At 49.0% G+C, this 24,738-nt stretch overlaps 1 protein-coding gene across 1 annotated transcript in view; it reads right to left on the reverse strand.

Annotated features, from left to right (window-relative positions):
- Positions 1-24,738, reverse strand: part of LOC139235676 (E3 ubiquitin-protein ligase RNF212B-like) — a 202,084-nt gene that overhangs the window by 74,731 nt on the left and 102,615 nt on the right. Inside the window, exon 7 of the mRNA XM_070866716.1 lies at positions 4,655-4,701. Within this exon, the coding sequence (XP_070722817.1) occupies positions 4,655-4,701 (47 nt within the window). The remainder of the gene's footprint in view (positions 1-4,654; positions 4,702-24,738) is intronic.

The raw sequence follows: 24,738 nt of genomic DNA on the forward strand, positions 1-24,738 counted from the left end.
GGACTCTGTGCTCTACGGGCTGTTCCCAGGGACACACACCGAGACAGACATCACCTGCTGCTGGAGGGCCATCGACTCTGTGAAAGACGCTCTTTGGTCTTGCCGAAACTTGCTGGTCTTCCAGAGCGAGGAGATGTCCACGTCTGCGTGTTGCAGACTGGCGCAATCCAAGATCCAGGAGTACGTGCTGAGGGACGCACTAACAATTGGTGCAGTCGCCGCAAAGGCACGGTGGGGAAGGGCCACAGTTTAAAGCCCTTCTGCCCCGGTAAACCCAGGGGCTGGAATCAGTACAAACCCCCCTCGGGCCGTACTTGTAACTTCTTTTTTGTGTACATGGAGCACCATGATCTGTAAACACCTATGTCGTGCCATGTACAATGCAAGGTCTGTTTCGTAATGCACGTTGAAAAGAAAAATGTAAATGTACCGCGACCCATTCCGTGTACTGTATAGTGACACATGTAATGTCATTTGTTGAATGTACCACAATGTATCCCGTATTGGACCAAATTGTACTGGAACTGAAAAGCAAGGAATTGTATCGAACGGAACTGCCGTCAGCACCCAAATGTAGTGTATGGGATTGCTGACCGCAGCTAAATGTACTGAACTGCTTTTGAATGTACTGTACAAATTTTTATATGAATAAAGTATATTTTGAAATTTAAAAAAACAGGAGGCCATTCAGCCCCTCGGGCCTGTTACACAGGAACAGGAGGAGGCCATTCAGCCCCTCGAGCATGTTACATAGGAGTAAATGAGTTGACGGCACAAATCATTACAAATGGGTATGATTTGGTGGCCATTACAGAAATGTGGTTGCAGGGTGGCCAAGACTGGGAATTAAACATACAGGGGTATCTGACAATTCGGAAGGATAGACAAGAAGGGAAAGGAGGTGGGGTAGCTCTGTTAATAAAGGATGATATCAGGGCAGTTGTGAGAGACGATATTGGCTCGAATGAACAAAATGTTGAATCATTGTGGGTGGAGATTAGAGATAGTAAGGGGAAAAAGTCACTGGTGGGCGTAGTTTATAGGCCCCCAAATAATAACTTCACGGTGGGGCGGACAATAATCAAGGGAATAATGGAGGCATGTGAAAAAGGAACGGCAGTAATCATGGGGGATTTTAACCTACATATCGATTGGTCAAATCAAATCGCACGGAGTAGCCTTGAGGAGGAATTCATAGTTAGCATACGGGATTGTTTCTTAGAACAGTATGTTACAGAACCTACAAGGGAGCAAGCTATCTTAGATCCGGTCCTGTGTAATGAGACAGGAATAATAAACGATCTCCGAGTAAAAGATCCTCTCGGAATGAATGATCACAGTATGGTTGAATTTGTAATACAGATTGAGGGTGAGGAAGTAGTGTCTCAAACGAGCGTACTATGCTTAAACAAAGGGGACTACAGTGGGATGAGAGCAGAGTTGGCTAAAGTAGACTGGGAACACAGACTAAATGGTGGCACAATTGAGGAACAGTGGAGGACTTTTAAGGAGCTCTTTCATAGTGCTCAACAAAAATATATTCCAGTGAAAAAGAAGGGCGGTAAGAGAAGGGATAACCAGCCGTGGATAACCAAGGAAATAGAGGAGAGTATCAAATTAAAAACCAATGCGTATAAGGTGGCCAAGGGTAGTGGGAAACTAGAAGATTGGGAAAATTTTAAACGACAGCAAAGAATGACTAAGAAAGCAATAAAGAAAGGAAAGATAGATTACGAAAGTAAACTTGCGCAAAACATAAAAACAGATAGTAAAAGCTTTGACCGATATATAAAACGGAAAAGAGTGACTAAAGTAAATGTTGGTCCCTTAGAAGATGAGAAGGGGGATTTAATAATGGGAAATGTGGAAATGGCTGAGATCTTAAACAATTATTTTGCTTCGGTCTTCACAGTGGAAGACACAAAAACCATGCCAAAAATTGCTGGTCACGGGAATGTGGGAAGGGAGGACCTTGAGACAATCACTATCACTAGGGGGGTAGTGCTGGACAGACTAATGGATCTCAAGGTAGACAAGTCCCCATAGTTCTGATGAAATGCATTCCAGGGTATTAAAAGAGATGGCGGAAGTTATAGCAGATGCATTCGTTATAATCTACCAAAATTCTCTGGACTCTGGGGAGGTACCAGCGGATTGGAAAGCAGCTAATGTAACGCCTGTTTAAAAACTATAGGCCAGTTAGTTTAACATCTGTAGTGGGGAAAATGCTTGAAACTATCATTAAAGAAGAAATAGCGGGACATCTAGATAGGAATAATGCAATCAAGCAGACGCAACATGGATTCATGAAGGAGAAATCATGTTTAACTAATTTACTGGAATTCTTTTGAGGATATAACGAGCATGGTGGATAGAGGTGTACCGATGGATGTGGTGTATTTAGATTTCCAAAAGGCATTCGATGCCACACAAAAGGTTACTGCAGAAGATAAAGGTACGCGGAGTCAGAGGAAATGTATTAGCATGGATAGAGAATTGGCTAACGAACAGAAAGCAGAGTCGGGATAAATGGGTCCTTTTCGGGTTGGAAATCGGTGGTTAGTGGTGTGCCACAGGGATCGGTGCTGGGACCACAACTGTTTACAATATACATAGATGACCTGGAAGAGGGGACAGAGTGTAGTGTAACAAAATTTGCAGATGACACAAAGATTAGTGGGAAAGTGGGTTGTGTAGAGGACACAGAGAGGCTGCAAAGAGATTTAGATAGGTTAAGCGAATGGGCTAAGGTTTGGCAGATGGAATACAATGTTGGAAAATGTGAGGTCATCCACCTTGGGAAAAAAAACAGTAAAAGGGAATATTATTTGAATGGGGAGAAATTACAACATGCTGCAGTGCAGAGGGACCTGGGGGTCCTTGTGCATGAATCCCAAAAAGTTAGTTTGCAGGTGCAGCAGGTAATCAGGAAGGCGACTGGAATGTTGGCCTTCATTGCGAGAGGGATGGAGTACAAAAGCAGGGAGGTCCTGCTGCAACTGTACAGGGTATTGGTGAGGCCGCACCTGGAGTACTGCGTGCAGTTTTGGTCACCTTACTTAAGGAAGGATATACTAGCTTTGGAGGGGGTACAGAGACAATTCACTCGGCTGATTCCGGAGATGAGGGGTTTACCTTATGATGATAGATTGAGTAGACTGGGTCTTTACTCGTTGGAGTTCAGAAGGATGAGGGGTGACCTTATAGAAACATTTAAAATAATGAAAGGGATAGACAAGATAGAGGCAGAGAGGTTGTTTCCACTGGTCGGGGAGACTAGAACTAGAGGGCACAGCCTCAAAATACGGGGGAGCCAATTTAAAACCGAGTTGAGAAGGAATTTCTTCTCCCAGAGGGTTGTGAATCTGTGGAATTCTCTGCCCAAGGAAGCAGTTGAGGCTAGCTCATTGAATGTATTCAAATCACAGATCGATAGATTTTTAACCAATAAAGGAATTAAGGGTTACGGGGAGCGGGCGGGCAAGTGGAGCTGAGTTCACGGCCAGATCAGCCATGATCTAGTTGAGTGGAAGTAGGCTCGAGGGGCTAGATGGCCTACTCCTGTTCCTAATTCTTATGTTCTTATGAACAGGAGGAGGCCATTCAGCCCCTCGAGCCTGTTACATAGGAACAGGAGGAGGCCATTCAGCTCCTCGGATCTGTTACACAGGAACAGGAGGAGGCCATTCAGCCCCTCGGGCCTGTTACATAGGAACAGGAGGAGGCCATTCAGCCCCTCGGGCCTGTTACACAGGAACAGGAGGAGGCCCATTCAGCCCCTCGGGTCTGTTACACAGGAACAGGAGGAGGCCATTCAGCCCCTCGGACCTGTTACATAGGAACAGGAGGAGGCCATTCAGCCTCTCGAGCCTGTTACACAGGAACAGGAGGAGGCCATTCAGCCCCTCGGGCCTGTTACATATGAACAGGAGGAGGCCATTCAGCCCCTCGAGCCTGTTACACAGGAACCGGAGGAGGCCATTCAGCCCCTCGGGCCTGTTGCACAGGAACAGGAGGAGGCCCATTCAGCCCCTCGGGTCTGTTACACAGGAACAGGAGGAGGCCATTCAGCCCCTCGGGCCTGTTACATAGGAACAGGAGGAGGCCATTCAGCCCCTCGAGCCTGTTACACAGGAACAGGAGGAAGCCATTCAGCCCCTCGGGCCTGTTACACAGGAACAGGAGGAGGCCGTTCAGCCCCTCGGGCCTGTTACACTGGAACAGGAGGAGGCCATTCAGTACCGATCGGGCCTGTTACACAGGAACCGGAGGCCAGTCAGCTCCTCGGGCCTGTTACATAAGAACAGGAGGAGGCCGTTCAGCCCCTCGAGCCTGTTACATCGGAACAGCGCTCTGTGCTGGGGAAAGATAGATGGTTTTCGGCAGGTTAAATGCGCACTCGGTGGGTCCAGTGGCTCTCCCAGTCTATATCTACACTCTCTCTGCATCGAAGGCAAGCGGGATGAGTCTCCACCAGAATTTGTGGGCATCAGGCAAGCAGGAACCACATCTGCGTGGGTTTTCGCGGTGGGTTTGGAGATTCACCATCACGGACCTGCATCTCTGTCTCACACGTCCGGGCGACCAGCATCTGGAAATGGACCACAGCACGATGACTCCGACCAGAGATAGGTTGCAGGCCCAGTTCACTTACCTCTGCTCGAAGGAGAAGTAATGGCAATCGGTCGAGGGGTACTGGCCCTGCGGAGGGAAAAGAAATTGAAAACAGTGATGTGCAACGTATGCTGGGCTAACGCACAAACTGAGGATCGGGCGTGCACAAGTACACTGTCTGGCCTGTTACATAGGAACAGGAGGAGGCCATTCAGCCCCTCGGGCCTGTTACATAGGAACAGGAGGAGGCCATTCAGCCCCTTGGGCCTGCTACACAGGAACAGGAGGAGGCCATTCAGCCCCTCGAGCCTGTTACATAGGAACAGGAGGAGGCCATTCAGCCCCTTGGGCCTGCTACACAGGAACAGGAGGAGGCCATTCAGCCCCTCGGGCCTGTTACACAGGAACAGGAGGAGGCCATTCAGCCCCTCGAGCCTGTTCGTCCATTCAATCAGATCAAGGCTGATTTTCCATGTCCCTTGATACTTTTACCAAACAAAAATCTATCTCAGCCTTGAAACCTTCAACTGACCCCCAGCCTCAACAGCTTTATTTGGCGGGGGGGGGGGGGGGGTGCGGGGGGAAGAGTTCCAGATTTCCACGATCCTTTGTGTGAAGAAGTGCTTCCTGACATCACCCCTGAATGGCCTAGCTCTGATTTTAAGATTAAGCCCCCTTGTTCTGGACTCCACCTCCAGAAGTTTCTCTCTATCTAACCTATTGAATCCTTTAATAATCATAAACATCTCAATTAGATCACCCCTGTATCATCCATATTTGGCAGAATACAAGCTTAGTCTGTGCAATCGCAAGGGGAGGAGGGAGGGCGGGTTAGGATGATAAGATAAAAAAATGAAACAGCGATTTGATACTGTGGTTCAGTGGATCTCCCTCAATTCTCTGAGTCAGAAGGTGATGTGTTCGAGCCCCACTCCAGAGACTTGAGCCCATAACCCAGGGCCGACACACCCGTTGCCAGTACTGAGCGAATGCTGCACTGTTGGAGGTGCTGTCTGTCAGATGAGATGTTAAACAGAGGCCCATCGGGCGAAAGTTAAAGATCCCATGACCACTATTGGAAGAATAGCAGGGGAGTTCTCCCCTGGTGTCCTGGGCCAATATTTATCCCTCAACGAGATTATCTGGTCATTATCACGTTGCTGCATTTGGGACCTTGCTGTGTGCAAATTGACTGCCGCGCTTCCTACATTGCAACAGTGACTACATTTCAGAAGTAAAGTGCTTTGGGATATCCTGAGTAGTGAAATGTGCTGTATAAATACAAGTCTTTCTTCATGAATCTGCCAGTTTACCTGTGAGCGTGGGACTAAATTGGAGGGCGTTTTCAAAGAGCCAGCATTGGCACAACAGGCCAAATGGCCTCCTTATTTGCTGTATGATCCTTCCCTACAATGAGTGGTTATGGGGCAGCCGCATAAAAGTTTCAGAAGTGAAGTCTTCGAGCTGCATTTTTAGGCTTTTCTGTTTCCGGGGCAAAAACGGAGGCGGGGCGGGAAAGTTACCGGCCGGGAATAGTTTGTGCTTTCTTCTTAGACAGCCCCTCGGAGTGCGCTTTGGTAAGGAAGTTTTGGCACCTGGGCCCTGCGCCAGGGACTGTAGCGCTAAGGCAGGCGTTGTACACTTCGCGCGGTGCAAGGATGGGAAAGTTGCGAACTTAACTGCTGGGCTGTGTGCGCTCCGAGAGAGGCCTGGGGGGTGGGGGAAACTTTAGAAAAAACCCACAGAAACATTCCCAAACATAGCCCACGTCGCCACAAGATAGCCTGATCCCTGGTTGGTTCCACTACGTACTGTTCAAGGAAACTATCCCAGATATACTCTATGAACCCTTCCTCAAGGCTACCCTGGCCAATTTGCTTTATCCAATCAATATGAAGGTTAAAATCGCCCAGGATTATTACCGTTCCTTTTTTACAAGACGCCATTATTTCTCGATTTATGCTCCGTGTAGCTAGTTAGAGGGGGGGGCCTATAGACTGCGCCCACCAGTGACTTTTTCCCCTTATTATTCCTTATCTGCACCCAAACTGATTCAACATCTTGATCTTCTGAGCCAATATCTTTTCTCACTAACGCACTGGCCTCATCCTTTATTAGCAGAGTTACCCCACCTCCTTTTCCTTTCTCTCTGTCCTCTCGAACGATCAAATACCCCTGAATATTTAGTTCCCAGCCTTGGCCAGCTTGCAACCACATCTCTGCAATGGCTATCAGATCATACCCATTTGTATCTATTTGTGCCGTTATTTTGTTGCGAATGCTGCGTGCATTCAGGTAAAGAGCTTTTAAATTTGTTTTTATACCATCTTTTCTGCTTTGACCCCACTTTCTGATACACTTTAGTGTTTATATATTCTGTCCCTTCCTGTCACGCTCTGGTTTTCATAACCCTAGTGCTACCCTGTTCTATTGCCTCTCCTCATTTTTTGACTTTTTAAATTGCAGCTCGCCTGAACCCTCCTCCCCCACTAATTAGTTTAAATTTGGGGGGGCGGGCCGAGTGGTCAGTCATCACGTCTCTCCCCTTCACATGGCAGTCGGCCAACGGCAGCGGCAGTAGGTCCTGTCCTTTAATTGGAGCCGCACCTCCATTTTATAAGGACAGTGGCCTCACTGCACCAGCAGAAAAAAGCAGCTTTTGACACCGCGTGGCGGGGGGGGAGATTCTTTCGGCAGAATTTCGCCGTCGGGTGGGAACATTGGCGGTGCGCGCTCCAATGGCGCACTTAGGACGGATTGGCAGCAGCGGGTAGGGGGCCACCACAGGAGCTGAATTTTCAAAATGACGGCTATTACACGAAATGTCGGCGGCCATTGCACTCTGCAGCATGGTCGCCAGCAGGTAACAGGCCTTAAGGGAAGGGGCAATTTAGGCCCCCTTGTTCTGGACTCCCCCGCCAGAGGAAATCGTTTCTCTCTAGCCACCCTTATCGAATTTCTTATTCATTTTAAACACCTCAATTAATTCACCCCTTAATCTTCTTAACTCAAAAAGGAATACAAGCCTAGTCTATGCAACTTGTTCTCATAATTTAACTCATTTAACCTCGGTATCACCCCCTGCATCCCCCCTCCCCCCCCACCCCCAGGCCAATATATCCTCCCTGAGGTGCGGTGCCCAGCTAGCTGATCCCAGTCAGGGGTGGACAGAGGATGGGAGAGGTAACATTTGGCCTCAGTGTACCCCTGGATTAGGGCAAGGCGACTAATCAGCCAGGGATGTACAGTTTGGGTCTCCTTACCTAAGGAAGGATATACTTGCCATAGAGGGAGTGCAGCGAAGGTTCACCAGACTGATTCCTGGGATGGGGGGATTGTCCTATGAGAAGAGATTGAGCAGACTGGGCCGATATTCTCTAGAGTTTAGAAGAATGAGGAGTGATCTCATTGAAACATACAAAATTCTTACAGGGCTTGACAGGGTAGATGCAGGGAGGGTGTTTCCCCCGGGCTGGGGAGTCTAGAACCAGGGGTCACACAGTCTCAGGATAAGGGGTCGGCCATTTAGGACTGAGATGAGGAGAAACTTCTTCACTCAGAGGGTGGTGAGTCTTTGGAATTCTCTGCCCCAGAGGGCTGTGGAGGCTCAGTGAGTATATTCAAAGCCGAGATCAATAGATTTTTGGATATTAAGGGAATCAAGGGATATGGGGACAGTGCAGGAAAGTGGAGTTGAGGTCGAAGATCAGCCATGATCTTATTGAATGGCGGAGCAGGCTCGAGGGGCCGAATGGCCGACTCCTGCTCCTATTTCATATGTTCTTATTATCACTGTCTGGTGACTCTTGCTGGAAACTGCGGTGGGTGCTGACCGGGATCAGGCAAGGAGGGTGTCACCACCCAAATGTCAGGTTGGCTCAGTAGGCTGCTCTCTCCGCTTTGGGTCAGAGGGTCGTGGGCTCAGGCCCACTCCAGTACGTGAGCAACCACCGTCCAAAAAAAAAAGAATCAGTGGTCTTCCGCTCATTTCTTGCCTGTGGGATCTCGCTGTGTGCGGAATGGCATAACAACGGTGACAGCGCTGCAAAGTGATGAATTGGCTGTGAAGTGAGCTTGGGTGATGATCAGGAGCAGCGACACGGTCTGAAATGTCAGTGTCTAACCCACTCCCCCATCGCATAGAGAGGGTGAAAGGTCAGTGCCTGATCCACCCAACCCCCCCCATCAAAAAAAGGGGAGAGGGTGAAAGGTCAGTGTCTGTCCCACTAGGGTTGCCAACTCTGGTTTATGTATTGCTGGAGATTTGGTCATGTGACATTTAACCACAAGGCATTCAATCACATGACACCGCTTGGCATTTGATCACGTGATATTTGCCCACTGATTGCAAACGTTGTTGCAGTTACCTTACTTGAGCGACTTAGTGTCACCATGCCCCAAATAAAAGATTTGACTTTTTGTTTTGTAGTGAGCTGAATAACATAACTTATAAATCAAAGAAGGAACACAAAAGAATCGACAGATTTAAGAATAAGTAATGTTTGTACTGTACTGGAATGTCCGCTGTGGCACAGTGGGCAGCACTCTCGACTCGGAGTCAGAAGGTTGGGGGTTCAAGTTCCACTCCAGAAAATTGAGCACAAAAATCTAGTCTGACACTCCAGTGCAGTGCTGAGGGAGTGCTGCACTGTCGGAGGTGCCGTTTTTCCGCTGAGATGTTAAACTGAGGTCCCGTCTGTTCCGTCAGGTGGATATAAAAGATCCCGTGGCACTATTTCGAAGAAGAGCAGGAGAGTTATCCCCGGTGCCCTGAAGCCGATGTTTATCCCTCAATCGACATAACAAAAAAACAGATTATCTGGGGCATTATCACATTGCTGTGTCTGGGAGCTTGCTTCAGCTGCCGCGTTTCCCACATTACAACAGTGACTACACTCCAAAAGTACTTCATTGGCTGTAAAGCGCTTTGAGACGTCCGGTGGTCGTGAAAGGTGCTATATAAATGCGAGTCTTTCTTTTTCTCTTTAAGAAAAAATGATTTGATGTTTCTACAGTATTGACCGCAATGAGAAACACCAAGTAAACACCACTGATTCAACAAAAACTCCACTGATATAAGCAACTTCGAACAAAAGATTTTGTACAATTTTCTGACTTTTTATAACGCACAGCACTCTATAAAAATAACAAAACCAAAACCAAACCGAAGTGAATTTGCCGACTCCCACACCCTACCACCCGACAGCTAGAGGGAGGTGAGGCTCCACCCTTGGGGAGAAGCACCAAAGCTGCCCGACTCGCGAATAAAATACATTGGGGGAGAAATTCACTCGTGCCTCTGTTGCGGCGTTGATATCACAGGCAGAGCGGTTCTTTGAGTGCCTTGAAAAGGTTTGCGGCTCCCGCCCAGAAATTTGTCAGAAGCGGTCAAGGAGCTGACAGAGGCGATAAATCGTCCGTTGCACACCAGAGCTGGGGGGGACCAGAACATCAGTTTGGTCGGTACATTTTGTGGCCCCATTGCAAATGAGCGGAACTCCGAATCAGATCCTGCTCCGTCCTCAGTGTAACCGTTGCACTGACTGTGGCCTCCGAGGGAAGTGCTTCCTCATCCCTTTAAGTAGCCGCCAGTTAACGACGCTGCGAGCCTGCACCCACTATTTATCCAGACGTTGTTATTGGTGGGCGCTCAATGAGGCGCACACACCGAATTTACCGGCCGGAGTGATCGCCAGCAGCCAGGTGCCAGTGGGTTGCGCCCCCGGCGAGCCTCTAATGAATTTTCCGTCGGGGCGCTAAAAGCTTGCGCCCGGTCGCTAAGCTCTAACTCTTGCATTAACGGCCCTCTGCTTCATTTGGCAGATAGAGTACAAAGTGGGAAAGTGTGAGGTTATCCACTTTGGCAGAAAAAAATAAAAAAGCAAATTATTATTTAAATGGGGAAAAATTACAAAATGCCGCAGTACAGCGGGACCTGGGGGAATGAAACACAAAAAGTTAGTATGCAGGTACAGCAAGTGATCAGGAAGGCCAATGGAATGTTGGCCTTTATTGCCAGGGGGGATGGAGTATAAAAGCAGGGAAGTCCTGCTACAACTGTACAGGGTATTGGTGAGGCCCCACCTGGAGTACTGCGTGCAGATTTGGTCTCCGTATTTACGAAAGGATAGACTTGCATTGGAGGCTGTTCAGAGAAGGTTCACTCGGTTGATTCCGGAGATGATGGAGTTGACTTATCAAGATAGGTTGAGTAGGTTGGGCCTCTACTCATTGGAGTGCAGAAGAATGAGAGGTGATCTTAGAGACATCTAAGATAATTGTAGTGCATGTAGCACACGAAACACTGACTCCACACGGTCTGTTGTTGATCTAACTGCTGTGACCTTGGTCCTTTATTCACTAGCTTCAGAGTGCCCACAGGTGTGCTGGGGGGACTTTATATACTGCCTCGAACAGGTACTTTCAGGTCTCCCAACGCAGCGCCCTCTGTGGTGCACCATTGTACTTGTCATACATTTGAGGTACTGGCACAACACACAACAATAATGAAGCGGCTGGACAAGGTAGGTGCAGAGAGGATGTTTCCCCTCGTGGGGGATTCTAGAACTAGGGGGCATAGTTTAAGAATAAGGGGCCGCCCATTTAAAACGGAGATGAGGAGGAATTTCTTCTCTCAGAGGGTTGTAAATCTGTGGAATTCTCTGCCCCAGAGAGCTGTGGAGGCTGGGCCATTGAATATATTTAAGGTGGAGATAGACAGATTTTTGAGCAATAAGGGAGTGAAGGGTTATGGGGAGCGGGCGGGGAAGTGGAGCTGAGTCCATGATCGGATCAGCCGTGGTCTTATAAATGGTGGAGCAGGATCGAGGGGCCGTATGGCCCACTCCTGCTCCTATTTCTTACGTTCAGTCATGTATCTTACATTATTATATACAACTGTATCCTAACATGCTACACATGACTGTAATAAGATATGACCTGTAACTACCAGCATACCTTACCACTAGGGGTGCACTTGCAGGAGACAGGTATATAAGGACAGGTCTCAGACAAGTGCAGCATTTCAGAGCTGCGAAATAAAGGTGCAGGTCCAGAGTGACCTTGACTTCACTACATGCCTCGTGTGAATCTGTACTGAGGGGACAGGACTTTGCAAGTTCTTATGCCGCTGAGGCTGCAGACAAATGAAAATCCAACGCATTATACAACTGCACACATCAGAGGCCGATTTGAACTCTCCCTGCCTCCCCCAGTGTGCGTTTCTCTCTGCCTCCCTCCCCCAGTTTGTGTTTCACCACCCCCCTTCCCTCCCCCAGTGTGCGTTTCTCTCTCCCTCCCTCCCCCAGTTTGTGTTTCACCACCCCCCTTCCCTCCCCCAGTGTGCGTTTCTCTCTCCCTCCCTCCCCCAGTTTGTGTTTCACCATTCCCCCCCGTCCCTCCCCCAGTGTGCGTTTCTCTCTCCCTCCCTCCCCCAGTTTGTGTTTCACCATTCCCCCTCCCTCACCCAGTGTGCATTTCTCTCTCCCTCACTCCCCCAGTTTGTGTTTCTCTCCCTATCCCCCCCCACGAGTTTGTGTTTCTCTCTCTATCCCTCCCCCAGTTTGTGTTTCTCTCTCTCTCTATCCCTCCCCCAGTTTGTGTTTTTCTCTCTATCCCTCCCCCAGTTTGTGTTTCTCTATCTCTCTATTCCTCCCCCAGTTTGTGTTTCTCTCTCTATCCCTCCCCCAGTTTGTGTTTCTCTTCTCTATCCCTCCCCCAGTTTGTGTTTCTCTCTCTATCCCTCCCCCAGTTTGTGTTTCTCTCTCTATCCCTCCCCCAGTTTGTGTTTCTCTCTCTATCCCTCCCCCAGTTTGTGTTTCTCTCTCTATCCCTTCCCCAGTTTGTGTTTCTCTCTCTATCCCTCCCCCAGTTTGTGTTTCTCTCTCTATCCCTCCCCCAGTTTGTGTTTCTCTCTCTATCCCTCCCCCAGTTTGTGTTTCTCTCTCTATTCCTGACCCCCAGTTTGTGTTTCTCTCTCTATCCCTCCCCCAGTTTGTGTTTCTCTCTATCCCTCCCCCAGTTTGTGTTTCTCTCTCTATCCCTCCCCCAGTTTGTGTTTCTCTCTCTATCCCTCCCCCAGTTTGTGTTTCTCTCTCTATCCCTGACCCCCAGTTTGTGTTTCTCTCTATCCCTCCCCCAGTTTGTGTTTCTCTCTCTCTATCCCTCCCCGAGTTTGTGTTTCTCTCTCTATCCCTCCCCCAGTTTGTGTTTCTCTCTCTATCCCTCCCCCAGTTTGTGTTTCTCTCTCTCTATCCCTGACCCCCAGTTTGTGTTTCTCTCTCTATCCCTCCCCAAGTTTGTGTTTCTCTCTCTATCCCTTCCCCAGTTTGTGTTTCTCTCTCTCTATCACTCCCCCAGTTTGTGTTTCACTCTCTCTCTATCCCTCCCCCAGTTTGTGTTTCTCTCTCTATCCCTGACCCCCAGTTTGTGTTTCCCTCTCTATCCCTCCCCCCAGTTTGTGTTTCTCTCTCTATCCCTGACCTCCAGTTTGTGTTTATCTCTCTATCCCTCCCCCAGTCTGTGTTTCTCTCTCTCTATCCCTCCCCCAGTTTGTGTTTCTCTCTGTGTCTATCCCTGACCCCCAGTTTGTGTTTCTCTCTCTCTATCCCTCCCCCAGTTTGTGTTTCTCTCTCTCTATCCCTCCCCCCAGTGTGTTTCTCACTCTCGATATCCCTCCCCCAGTTTGTGTTTCTCTCTCTCTCTATCCCTGACCCCCAGTTTGTGTTTCTCTCTCTATCCCTCCCCCAGTTTGTGTTTCTCTCTCTCTCTATCCCTCCCCCAGTTTGTATCTCTCTCTCTCTATCCCTCCTCAGTCTGTGTTTCTCTCTATCCCTCCCCCAGTTTGTGTTTCTCTCTCTATCCCTCCCCCAGTTTGTGTTTCTCACTCTCTCTATCCCTCCCCACAGATTGAGTTTCTCTCTCTATCCCTCCCCCCAGTTTGTGTTTCACTCTCTCTATCCCTCCTCCAGTTTATGTATCTCTCTCTCTCTATCCCTCCGCAGTTTGTGTTTCTCTATCTCTCTATCCCTCCCCCAGTTTGTGTTTTTCTCTCTATCCCTCCCCCAGTTTGTGTTTCTCTCTCTATCCCTGACCCCCAGTTTGTGTTTCTCTCTCTATCCCTCCCCCAGTTTGTGTTTCTCTCTCTCTATCCCTCCCCCAGTTTGTCTCTCTCTCTCTCTCTATCCCTCCCCAGTTTGTGTTTCTCTATCTCTCTATCCCTCCCCCAGTTTGTGTATCTCTCTCTATCCCTCCCCCAGTTTGTGTTTCTCTCTCTATCCCTCCCCCAGTTTGTGTTTCTCTCTCTATCCCTCCCCCAGTTTGTGTTTCTCTCTCTATCCCTCCCCCAGTTTGTGTTTCTCTCTCTATATCCCTCCTCCAGTTTGTTTCTCTCTCTGTCCCTTCCCAGTTTGTGTTTCTCTCTCTCTATTCGTCTCCCAGTTTGTGTTTCTCTCTCTATCCCTCCCCCAGTTTGTGTTTCTCTCTCTATCCCTGACCCCCAGTTTGTGTTTCTCTCTCTATCCCTCCCCCAGTTTGTGTTTCTCTCTCTCTATCCCTCCCCCAGTTTGTGTTTCTCTCTCTATCCCTGACCCCCAGTTTGTGTTTCTCTCTCTATCCCTCCCCCAGTTTGTGTTTCTCTCTCTATCCCTCCCCCAGTTTGTGTTTCTCTCTCTATATCCCTCCTCCAGTTTGTTTCTCTCTCTGTCCCTTCCCAGTTTGTGTTTCTCTCTCTCTATCCCGCCCCCAGTTTGTGTTTCTCTCTCTCTATCCCTCCCACAGTTTGTGTTTCTCTCTCTATCCCTGACCCCCAGTTTGTGTTTCTCTCTATCCCTCACCCAGTTTGTGTTTCTCTCTCTCTATCCCTCCCCGAGTTTGTGTTTCTCTCTCTATCCCTGACCCCCAGTTTGTGTTTCTCTCTCTATCGCTCCCCCAGTTTGAGTTGCTCTCTCTCTATCCCTCCCCAAGATTGTGTTTCTCTCTATCCCTCCCCCAGTTTGTGTTTCTCTCTCTCTGTCCCACCCCCAGTTTATGTTTCTCTCTCTATCCCTGACCCCCAGTTTGTGTTTCTCTCTCTATCGCTCCCCCAGTTTGAGTTTCTCTCTCTCTATCCCTCCCCCAGATTGTGTTTCTCTCTATCCCTCCCCCAGTTTGTGTTTCTCTCTCTCTGTCCCACCCCCAGTTTGTGTTTCTCTCTCTCTATCCCTCCCCGAGTTTGTGTTTCTCTCTCTATCCCTCCCCCAGTTTGTGTTTCTCTCTCTCTCTATCCCTCCCCCAGTTTGTGTTTCTCTCTCTATCCCTGACCCCCAGTTTGTGTTTCTCTCTCTCTCTATCCCTGACCCCCAGTTTGTGTTTCTCTCTCTATCCCTCCCCCAGTTTGTGTTTCTCTCTCTCTCTATCCCTCCCCCAGTTTGTATCTCTCTCTCTCTATCGCTCCCCCAGTCTGTGTTTCTCTCTATCCCTCCCCCAGTTTGTGTTTCTCTCTCTATCCCTCCCCCAGTTTGTGTTTCTCACTCTCTCTATCCCTCCCCACAGATTGAGTTTCTCTCTCTATCCCTCCCCCCAGTTTGTGTTTCACTCTCTCTATCCCTCCTCCAGTTTATGTATCTCTCTCTCTCTATCCCTCCGCAGTTTGTGTTTCTCTATCTCTCTATCCCTCCCCCAGTTTGTGTTTTTCTCTCTATCCCTCCCCCAGTTTGTGTTTCTCTCTCTATCCCTGACCCCCAGTTTGTGTTTCTCTCTCTATCCCTCCCCCAGTTTGTGTTTCTCTCTCTCTATCCCTCCCCCAGTTTGTCTCTCTCTCTCTCTCTATCCCTCCCCAGTTTGTGTTTCTCTATCTCTCTATCCCTCCCCCAGTTTGTGTATCTCTCTCTATCCCTCCCCCAGTTTGTGTTTCTCTCTCTATCCCTCCCCCAGTTTGTGTTTCTCTCTCTATCCCTCCCCCAGTTTGTGTTTCTCTCTCTATCCCTCCCCCAGTTTGTGTTTCTCTCTCTATATCCCTCCTCCAGTTTGTTTCTCTCTCTGTCCCTTCCCAGTTTGTGTTTCTCTCTCTCTATCCGTCTCCCAGTTTGTGTTTCTCTCTCTCTATCCCGCCCCCAGTTTGTGTTTCTCTCTCTCTATCCCTCCCACAGTTTGTGTTTCTCTCTCTATCCCTGACCCCCAGTTTGTGTTTCTCTCTATCCCTCACCCAGTTTGTGTTTCTCTCTCTCTATCCCTCCCCGAGTTTGTGTTTCTCTCTCTATCCCTGACCCCCAGTTTGTGTTTCTCTCTCTATCGCTCCCCCAGTTTGAGTTTCTCTCTCTCTATCCCTCCCCCAGATTGTGTTTCTCTCTATCCCTCCCCCAGTTTGTGTTTCTCTCTCTCTGTCCCACCCCCAGTTTATGTTTCTCTCTCGATCCCTGGCCCCCAGTTTGTGTTTCTCCCTATCCCTCCCCCAGTTTGTGTTTCTCTCTCTCTATCCCTCCCCGAGTTTGTGTTTCTCTCTCTATCCCTCCCCAGTTTGTGTTTCTCTCTCTATCCCTCCCCCAGTTTGTGTTTCTCTCTCTCTATCCCTGACCCCCAGTTTGTGTTTATCTCTCTATCCCTCCCCCAGTTTGTGTTTCTCTCTCTATCCCTCCACCAGTTTGTGTTTCTCTCTCTCTATCCCTCCCCCAGTTTGTGTTTCACTCTCTCTCTATCCCTCCCCCAGTTTGTGTTTCTCTCTCTATCCCTGACCCCCAGTTTGTGTTTCTCTCTCTATCCCTCCCCCCAGTTTGTGTTTCTCTCTCCATCCCTGACCCCCAGTATGTGTTTATCTCTCTATCCCTCCCCCAGTCTGTGTTTCTCTCTCTCTATCCCACCCCCAGTTTGTGTTTCTCTCTGTCTCTATCCCTGACCCCCAGTTTGTGTTTCTCTCTCTCTATCCCTCCCCCAGTTTCTGTTTCTCTCTCTCTATCCCTCCTCACAGTGTGTTTCTCACTCTCGATATCCCTCCCCCAGTTTGTGTTTCTCTCACTCTCTATCCCTGACCCCCAGTTTGTGTTTCTCTCTCTATCCCTCCCCCAGTTTGTGTTTCACTCTCTCTCTATCCCTCCCCCAGTTTGTGTTTCTCTCTCTATCCCTGACCCCCAGTTTGCGTTTCTCTCTCTATCCCTCCCCCCAGTTTGTGTTTCTCTTTCTCTTTATCCCTCCCCCAGTCTGTGTTTCTCTCTCTCTATCCCTCCCCCAGTTTGTGTTTCTCTCTCTCTCTATCCCTCCCCCAGTTTGTTTCTCTCTCTATCTCTCCCCAAGTGTGTGTTTCTCTCTCTATACCTCCCCCCAGTTTGTGTTTCTCTCTCTATCTCTGACCCCCAATTTGTGTTTCTCTCTCTATCCCTCCCCCCAGTTTGTGTTTCTCTCTCTATCCCTGACCCCCAGTTTCTGTTTCTCTCTCTATCCCTCCCCCAGTGTGTTTCTCTCTCTATCCCTGACCTCCAGTTTGTGTTTCTCTCTCTATCCCTCCCCCAGTGTGTGTTTCCCTCTCTATCTCTCCCCCAGTTTGTTTCTCTCTCTATCTCTCCCCAAGTGTGTGTTTCTCTCTCTATCCCTCCCCCCAGTTTGTGTTTCTCTCTCTATCTCTGACCCCCAATTTGTGTTTCTCTCTCTATCCCTCCCCCCAGTTTGTGTTTCTCTCTCTATCCCTGACCCCCAGTTTCTGTTTCTCTCTCTATCCCTCCCCCAGTGTGTTTCTCTCTCTATCCCTGACCTCCAGTTTGTGTTTCTCTCTCTATCCCTCCCCCAGTGTGTGTTTCCCTCTCTATCTCTCCCCCAGTTTGTTTCTCTCTCTATCTCTGACCCCAATTTGTGTTTCTCTCTCTATCCCTCCCCCCAGTTTGTGTTTCTCTCTCTATCCCTCCCCCAGTTTGTGTCTCTCTCTATCCCTGACCCCCAGTTTCTGTTTCTCTCTCTATCCCTCCCCCAGTGTGTTTCTCTCTCTATCCCTGACCTCCAGTTTGTGTTTCTCTCTCTATCCCTCCCCCAGTGTGTGTTTCCCTCTCTATCTCTCCCCCAGTTTGTTTCTCTCTCTATCTCTCCCCAAGTGTGTGTTTCTCTCTCTATCCCTCCCCCCAGTTTGTGTTTCTCTCTCTATCTCTGACCCCCAATTTGTGTTTCTCTCTCTATCCCTCCCCCCAGTTTGTGTTTCTCTCTCTATCCCTGACCCCCAGTTTCTGTTTCTCTCTCTATCCCTCCCCCAGTTTGTGTATCTCTCTCTATCCCTCCCCCAGTTTGTGTTTCACTCTCTATCCCTCCCCCAGTTTGTGTTTCTCTCTCTATCCCTCCCCCAGTTTGTGTTTCTCTCTCTATCCCTCCCCCAGTTTGTGTTTCTCTCTCTATATCCCTCCTCCAGTTTGTTTCTCTCTCTGTCCCTTCCCAGTTTGTGTTTCTCTCTCTCTATCCGTCTCCCAGTTTGTGTTTCTCTCTCTCTATCCCGCCCCCAGTTTGTGTTTCTCTCTCTCTATCCCTCCCACAGTTTGTGTTTCTCTCTCTATCCCTGACCCCCAGTTTGTGTTTCTCTCTATCCCTCACCCAGTTTGTGTTTCTCTCTCTCTATCCCTCCCCGAGTTTGTGTTTCTCTCTCTATCCCTGACCCCCAGTTTGTGTTTCTCTCTCTATCGCTCCCCCAGTTTGAGTTTCTCTCTCTCTATCCCTCCCCCAGATTGTGTTTCTCTCTATCCCTCCCCCAGTTTGTGTTTCTCTCTCTCTGTCCCACCCCCAGTTTATGTTTCTCTCTCGATCCCTGACCCCCAGTTTGTGTTTCTCCCTATCCCTCCCCCAGTTTGTGTTTCTCTCTCTCTATCCCTCCCCGAGTTTGTGTTTCTCTCTCTATCCCTCCCCAGTTTGTGTTTCTCTCTCTATCCCTCCCCCAGTTTGTGTTTCTCTCTCTCTATCCCTGACCCCCAGTTTGTGTTTATCTCTCTATCCCTCCCCCAGTTTGTGTTTCTCTCTCTATCCCTCCACCAGTTTGTGTTTCTCTCTCTCTATCCCTCCCCCAGTTTGTGTTTCACTCTCTCTCTATCCCTCCCCCAGTTTGTGTTTCTCTCTCTATCCCTGACCCCCAGTTTGTGTTTCTCTCTCTATCCCTCCCCCCAGTTTGTGTTTCTCTCTCCATCCCTGACCCCCAGTATGTGTTTATCTCTCTATCCCTCCCCCAGTCTGTGTTTCTCTCTCTCTATCCCACCCCCAGTTTGTGTTTCTCTCTGTCTCTATCCCTGACCCCCAGTTTGTGTTTCTCTCTCTCTATCCCTCCCCCAGTTTCTGTTTCTCTCTCTCTATCCCTCCCCACAGTGTGTTTCTCACTCTCGATATCCCTCCCCCAGTTTGTGTTTCTCTCACTCTCTATCCCTGACCCCCAGTTTGTGTTTCTCTCTCTATCCCTCCCCCAGTTTGTGTTTCACTCTCTCTCTATCCCTCCCCCAGTTTGTGTTTCTCTCTCTATCCCTGACCCCCAGTTTGCGTTTCTCTCTCTATCCCTCCCCCCAGTTTGTGTTTCTCTTTCTCTCTATCCCTCCCCCAGTCTGTGTTTCTCTCTCTCTATCCCTCCCCCAGTTTGTGTTTCTCTCTCTCTCTATCCCTCCCCCAGTTTGTTTCTCTCTCTATCTCTCCCCAAGTGTGTGTTTCTCTCTCTATACCTCCCCCCAGTTTGTGTTTCTCTCTCTATCTCTGACCCCCAATTTGTGTTTCTCTCTCTATCCCTCCCCCCAGTTTGTGTTTCTCTCTCTATCCCTGACCCCCAGTTTCTGTTTCTCTCTCTATCCCTCCCCCAGTGTGTTTCTCTCTCTATCCCTGACCTCCAGTTTGTGTTTCTCTCTCTATCCCTCCCCCAGTGTGTGTTTCCCTCTCTATCTCTCCCCCAGTTTGTTTCTCTCTCTATCTCTCCCCAAGTGTGTGTTTCTCTCTCTATCCCTCCCCCCAGTTTGTGTTTCTCTCTCTATCTCTGACCCCCAATTTGTGTTTCTCTCTCTATCCCTCCCCCCAGTTTGTGTTTCTCTCTCTATCCCTGACCCCCAGTTTCTGTTTCTCTCTCTATCCCTCCCCCAGTGTGTTTCTCTCTCTATCCCTGACCTCCAGTTTGTGTTTCTCTCTCTATCCCTCCCCCAGTGTGTGTTTCCCTCTCTATCTCTCCCCCAGTTTGTTTCTCTCTCTATCTCTGACCCCAATTTGTGTTTCTCTCTCTATCCCTCCCCCTAGTTTGTGTTTCTCTCTCTATCCCTGACCCCGTTTGTTTTTCTCTCTCTATCCCTGACCCCGTTTGTGTTTCTCTCTCTCTATCCCTCCCGCAGTTTGTGTTTCTCTCTCTATCCCTCCCCTAGTTTGTGTTTCTCTCTCTCTTTCCCTGACCCCCAGTTTGTGTTTATCTCTCTCTATCCATCCCCCAGTTTGTGTTTCTCTCTCTCTATCCCTCCCCCAGTTTGTGTTTCTCTCTCTATCCCTCCCCCAGTTTGTGTTTCTCTCTCTATCCCTCCCCACAGTTTGTTTCTCTCTCTCTCTATCCCTCCCCCAGTTTGTGTTTCTCTCCCTCCTCCAGTTTGTGTTTCTCTCTCTATCCCTCCCCAGTTTGTGTTTCTCTCTCTATCCCTCCCCCAGTTTGTGTTTCTCTCTCTCTATCCCTCTCCCAGTTTGTGTTTCTCTCTCTCTCTATCCCTCCCCGGTTTGTGTTTCTCTCTATCCCTCCCCCAGTTTGTGTTTCTCTCTCTCTAACCCTGACCCCCGTTTGTGTTTCTCTCTATCCCTCCCCCACTTTGTTTCTCTCTATCCATCCCCCAGTTTGTGTTTTTCTCTCTATCCCTCTGTAGTTTATGTTTCTCTCTCTCTCTATCCCTCCCCCTGTTTGTTTCTCTCTCTATCCCTCCCCCAGTTTGTGTTTCTCTCTCTATCCCTCCCCCAGTTTGTGTTTCTCTCTCTATCCCTCCCCCAGTTTGTTTCTCTCTCTCTATCCCTCCCCCAGTGTGTGTTTCTCTCTCTATCCCTCCCCCAGTTTGTGTCTCTCTCTCTATCCCTGACCCCGTTGGTGTTTCTCTCTCTATCCCTCCCCCAGTGTGTTTCTCTCTCTATCCCTGACCCCCAGTTTGTGTTTCTCTCTCTCTATCCCTCCCCCAGTGTGTGTTTCCCTCTCTATCTCTCCCCCAGTTTGTGTTTCTCTCTCTATCTCTCCCCCAGTTTGTGTTTCTCTCTCTATCTCTCCCCCAGTGTGTTTCGCTCTCTATCCCTCCCCCAGTTTGTATTTCGCTCTCTATCCCTCCCCCAGTGTGTGTTTCACTCTCTATCCCTCCCCCAGTTTGTGTTTCTCTCTCTATCACTCCGCAGTTTGTGTTTCTCTCTCTATCCCTCCCCCGTTTGTGTTTCTCTCTCTATCTCTGACCCCCAGTTTCTGTTTCTCTCTCAATCCCTCCCCCTAGTTTGTTTCTCTCTCTATCCCTGACCCCCAGTTTGTGTTTCTCTCTCTCTATCCCTCCCGCAGTTTTTGTTTCTCTCTCTAACCCTCCCCTAGTTTATGTTTTTCACTCTTTCCCTGACCCCCAGTTTGTGTTTATCTCTCTCTATCCATCCCCCAGTTTGTTTCTCTCTCTCTATCCCTCCCCCAGTTTGTGTTTCTCTCTCTATCCCTCCCCCAGTTTGTGTTTCTCTCTCTATCCCTGACCCCCAGTTTGTGTTTCTCTCTCTCTATCCCTCCCCCAGTTTATATTTGTCTCTCTCTATTCCTGACCCCCAGTTTGTGTTTCCTTCTCTATCCCTGCCCCAGTTTGTGTTTCTCTTTCTCTATCCATCCCCCAGTTTGTGTTTCTCTCTCTCTATCCCTGACCCCCAGTTTGTGTTTCCTTCTCTATCCCTCCCCCAGTTTGTGTTTCTCTTTCTCTATCCATCCCCCAGTTTGTGTTTCTCTCTATCCCTCCCCCAGTTTGTGTTTCTCTCTCTCTATCCCTTCCCCAGTTTGTGTTTCTCTCTCTCTATCCCTCCCCCAGTTTGTGTTTCTCTCTCTATCCCTCCCCCAGTTTGTGTTTCTCTCTCTCTATCCCTGATCCCGTTTGTGTTTCTCTCTCTGTCCCTCCCCCCAGTTTGTTTCTTTCTCTCTATCCCTCCCCCAGTTTGTGTTTCTCTCCCTCCCCCAGTGTGTGTTTCTCTCTATTCCTCCCCCCAGTTTGTGTTTCACTCTCTCTATCCCTCCCCCAGTTTGTGTTTCCCTCTCTATCCCTCCCACCAGTTTGTGTTTCTCTCTCTCTCCCTCCCCCAGTTTGTGTTTCTCTCTCTGTCCCTCCCCCCAGTTTGTGTTTCACTCTCTATCCCTCCCCCAGTTTGTGTTTCTCTCTCTATCCCTCCCCGTTTGTGTTTCTCTCTCTATCCCTCCCCAGTTTGTGTTTCTCTCTCTATCCCTCCCCAGTTTGTGTTTCTCTCTCTCTATCCCTGACCCCGTTTGTGTTTCTTTCTCTATCCCTCCCCCAGTTTGTGTTTCTCCCTCTATCCATCCCAGTTTGTGTTTTTCTCTCTATCCCTCCGCAGTTTATGTTTCTCTCTCTTTCTATCCCTCCCCCGTTTGTTTCTCTCTCTATCCCTCCCCCAGTTTGTGTTTCTCTCTCTATCCCTCCCCCAGTTTGTGTTTCTCTCTCTATATCCCTCCCCCAGTTTCTTTCTCTCTCTGTCCCTTCCCAGTTTGTGTTTCTCTCTCTCTATCCGTCTCCCAGTTTGTGTTTCTCTCTCTATCCCTCCCCCAGTTTGTGTTTCTCTCTCTATCCCTGACCCCCAGTTTGTGTTTCTCTCTCTATCCCTGACCCCCAGTTTGTGTTTCTCTCTCTCTATCCCTCCCCCAGTTTATGTTTGTCTCTCTCTATTCCTGACCCCCAGTTTGTGTTTCCTTCTCTATCCCTGCCCCAGTTTGTGTTTCTCTTTCTCTATCCATCCCCCAGTTTGTGTTTCTCTCTATCCCTCACCCAGTTTGTGTTTCTCTCTCTCTATCCCTCACCGAGTTTGTGTTTCTCTCTCTATCCCTGACCCCCAGTTTGTGTTTCTCTCTCTATCGCTCCCCCAGTTTGAGTTTCTCTCTCTCTATCCCTCCCCCAGATTGTGTTTCTCTCTATCCCTCCCCCAGTTTGTGTTTCTCTCTCTCTGTCCCACCCCCAGTTTATGTTTCTCTCTCTATCCCTGACCCCCAGTTTGTGTTTCTCCCTATCCCTCCCCCAGTTTGTGTTTCTCTCTCTCTATCCCTCCCCGAGTTTGTGTTTCTCTCTCTATCCCTCCCCAGTTTGTGTTTCTCTCTCTATCCCTCCCCCAGTTTGTGTTTCTCTCTCTCTATCCCTGACCCCCAGTTTGTGTTTATCTCTCTATCCCTCCCCCAGTTTGTGTTTCTCTCTCTATCCCTCCACCAGTTTGTGTTTCTCTCTCTCTATCCCTCCCCCAGTTTGTGTTTCACTCTCTCTCTATCCCTCCCCCAGTTTGTGTTTCTCTCTCTATCCCTGACCCCCAGTTTGTGTTTCTCTCTCTATCCCTCCCCCCAGTTTGTGTTTCTCTCTCCATCCCTGACCCCCAGTATGTGTTTATCTCTCTATCCCTCCCCCAGTCTGTGTTTCTCTCTCTCTATCCCACCCCCAGTTTGTGTTTCTCTCTGTCTCTATCCCTGACCCCCAGTTTGTGTTTCTCTCTCTCTATCCCTCCCCCAGTTTCTGTTTCTCTCTCTCTATCCCTCCCCACAGTGTGTTTCTCACTCTCGATATCCCTCCCCCAGTTTGTGTTTCTCTCTCTCTCTATCCCTGACCCCCAGTTTGTGTTTCTCTCTCTATCCCTCCCCCAGTTTGTGTTTCACTCTCTCTCTATCCCTCCCCCAGTTTGTGTTTCTCTCTCTATCCCTGACCCCCAGTTTGCGTTTCTCTCTCTATCCCTCCCCCCAGTTTGTGTTTCTCTTTCTCTCTATCCCTCCCCCAGTCTGTGTTTCTCTCTCTCTATCCCTCCCCCAGTTTGTGTTTCTCTCTCTCTCTATCCCTCCCCCAGTTTGTTTCTCTCTCTATCCCTGACCTCCAGTTTGTGTTTCTCTCTCTATCCCTCCCCCAGTGTGTGTTTCCCTCTCTATCTCTCCCCCAGTTTGTTTCTCTCTCTATCTCTCCCCAAGTGTGTGTTTCTCTCTCTATCCCTCCCCCCAGTTTGTGTTTCTCTCTCTATCTCTGACCCCCAATTTGTGTTTCTCTCTCTATCCCTCCCCCCAGTTTGTGTTTCTCTCTCTATCCCTGACCCCCAGTTTCTGTTTCTCTCTCTATCCCTCCCCCAGTGTGTTTCTCTCTCTATCCCTGACCTCCAGTTTGTGTTTCTCTCTCTATCCCTCCCCCAGTGTGTGTTTCCCTCTCTATCTCTCCCCCAGTTTGTTTCTCTCTCTATCTCTCCCCAAGTGTGTGTTTCTCTCTCTATCTCTCCCCCCAGTTTGTTTTTCTCTCTCTATCTCTGACCCCCAATTTGTGTTTCTCTCTCTATCCCTCCCCCTAGTTTGTGTTTCTCTCTCTATCCCTGACCCCGTTTGTTTTTCTCTCTCTATCCCTGACCCCGTTTGTGTTTCTCTCTCTCTATCCCTCCCCCAGTTTGTGTTTCTCTCTCTCTATCCCTCCCGCAGTTTGTGTTTCTCTCTCTATCCCTCCCCTAGTTTGTGTTTCTCTCTCTCTATCCCTCCCCCAGTTTGTGTTTCTCTCTCTATCCCTCCCCACAGTTTGTTTCTCTCTCTCTATCCCTCCCCCAGTTTGTGTTTCTCTCCCTCCTCCAGTTTGTGTTTCTCTCTCTATCCCTCCCCAGTTTGTGTTTCTCTCTCTATCCCTCCCCCAGTTTGTGTTTCTCTCTCTCTATCCCTCTCCCAGTTTGTGTTTCTCTCTCTCTCTATCCCTCCCCTTTTGTGTTTCTCTCTATCCCTCCCCCAGTTTGTGTTTCTCTCTCTCTAACCCTGACCCCCCGTTTGTGTTTCTCTCTATCCCTCCCCCACTTTGTTTCTCTCTATCCATCCCCCAGTTTGTGTTTTTCTCTCTATCCCTCCGTAGTTTATGTTTCTCTCTCTCTCTATCCCTCCCCCCAGTTTGTTTCTCTCTCTATCCCTCCCCCAGTTTGTGTTTCTCTCTATCCCTCCCCCAGTTTGAGTTTCTCTCTCTC

The sequence above is a fragment of the Pristiophorus japonicus genome, chromosome 23 (assembly GCF_044704955.1).
Source record: "Pristiophorus japonicus isolate sPriJap1 chromosome 23, sPriJap1.hap1, whole genome shotgun sequence".
In the NCBI taxonomy this organism is placed as follows: domain Eukaryota; kingdom Metazoa; phylum Chordata; class Chondrichthyes; family Pristiophoridae; genus Pristiophorus; species Pristiophorus japonicus.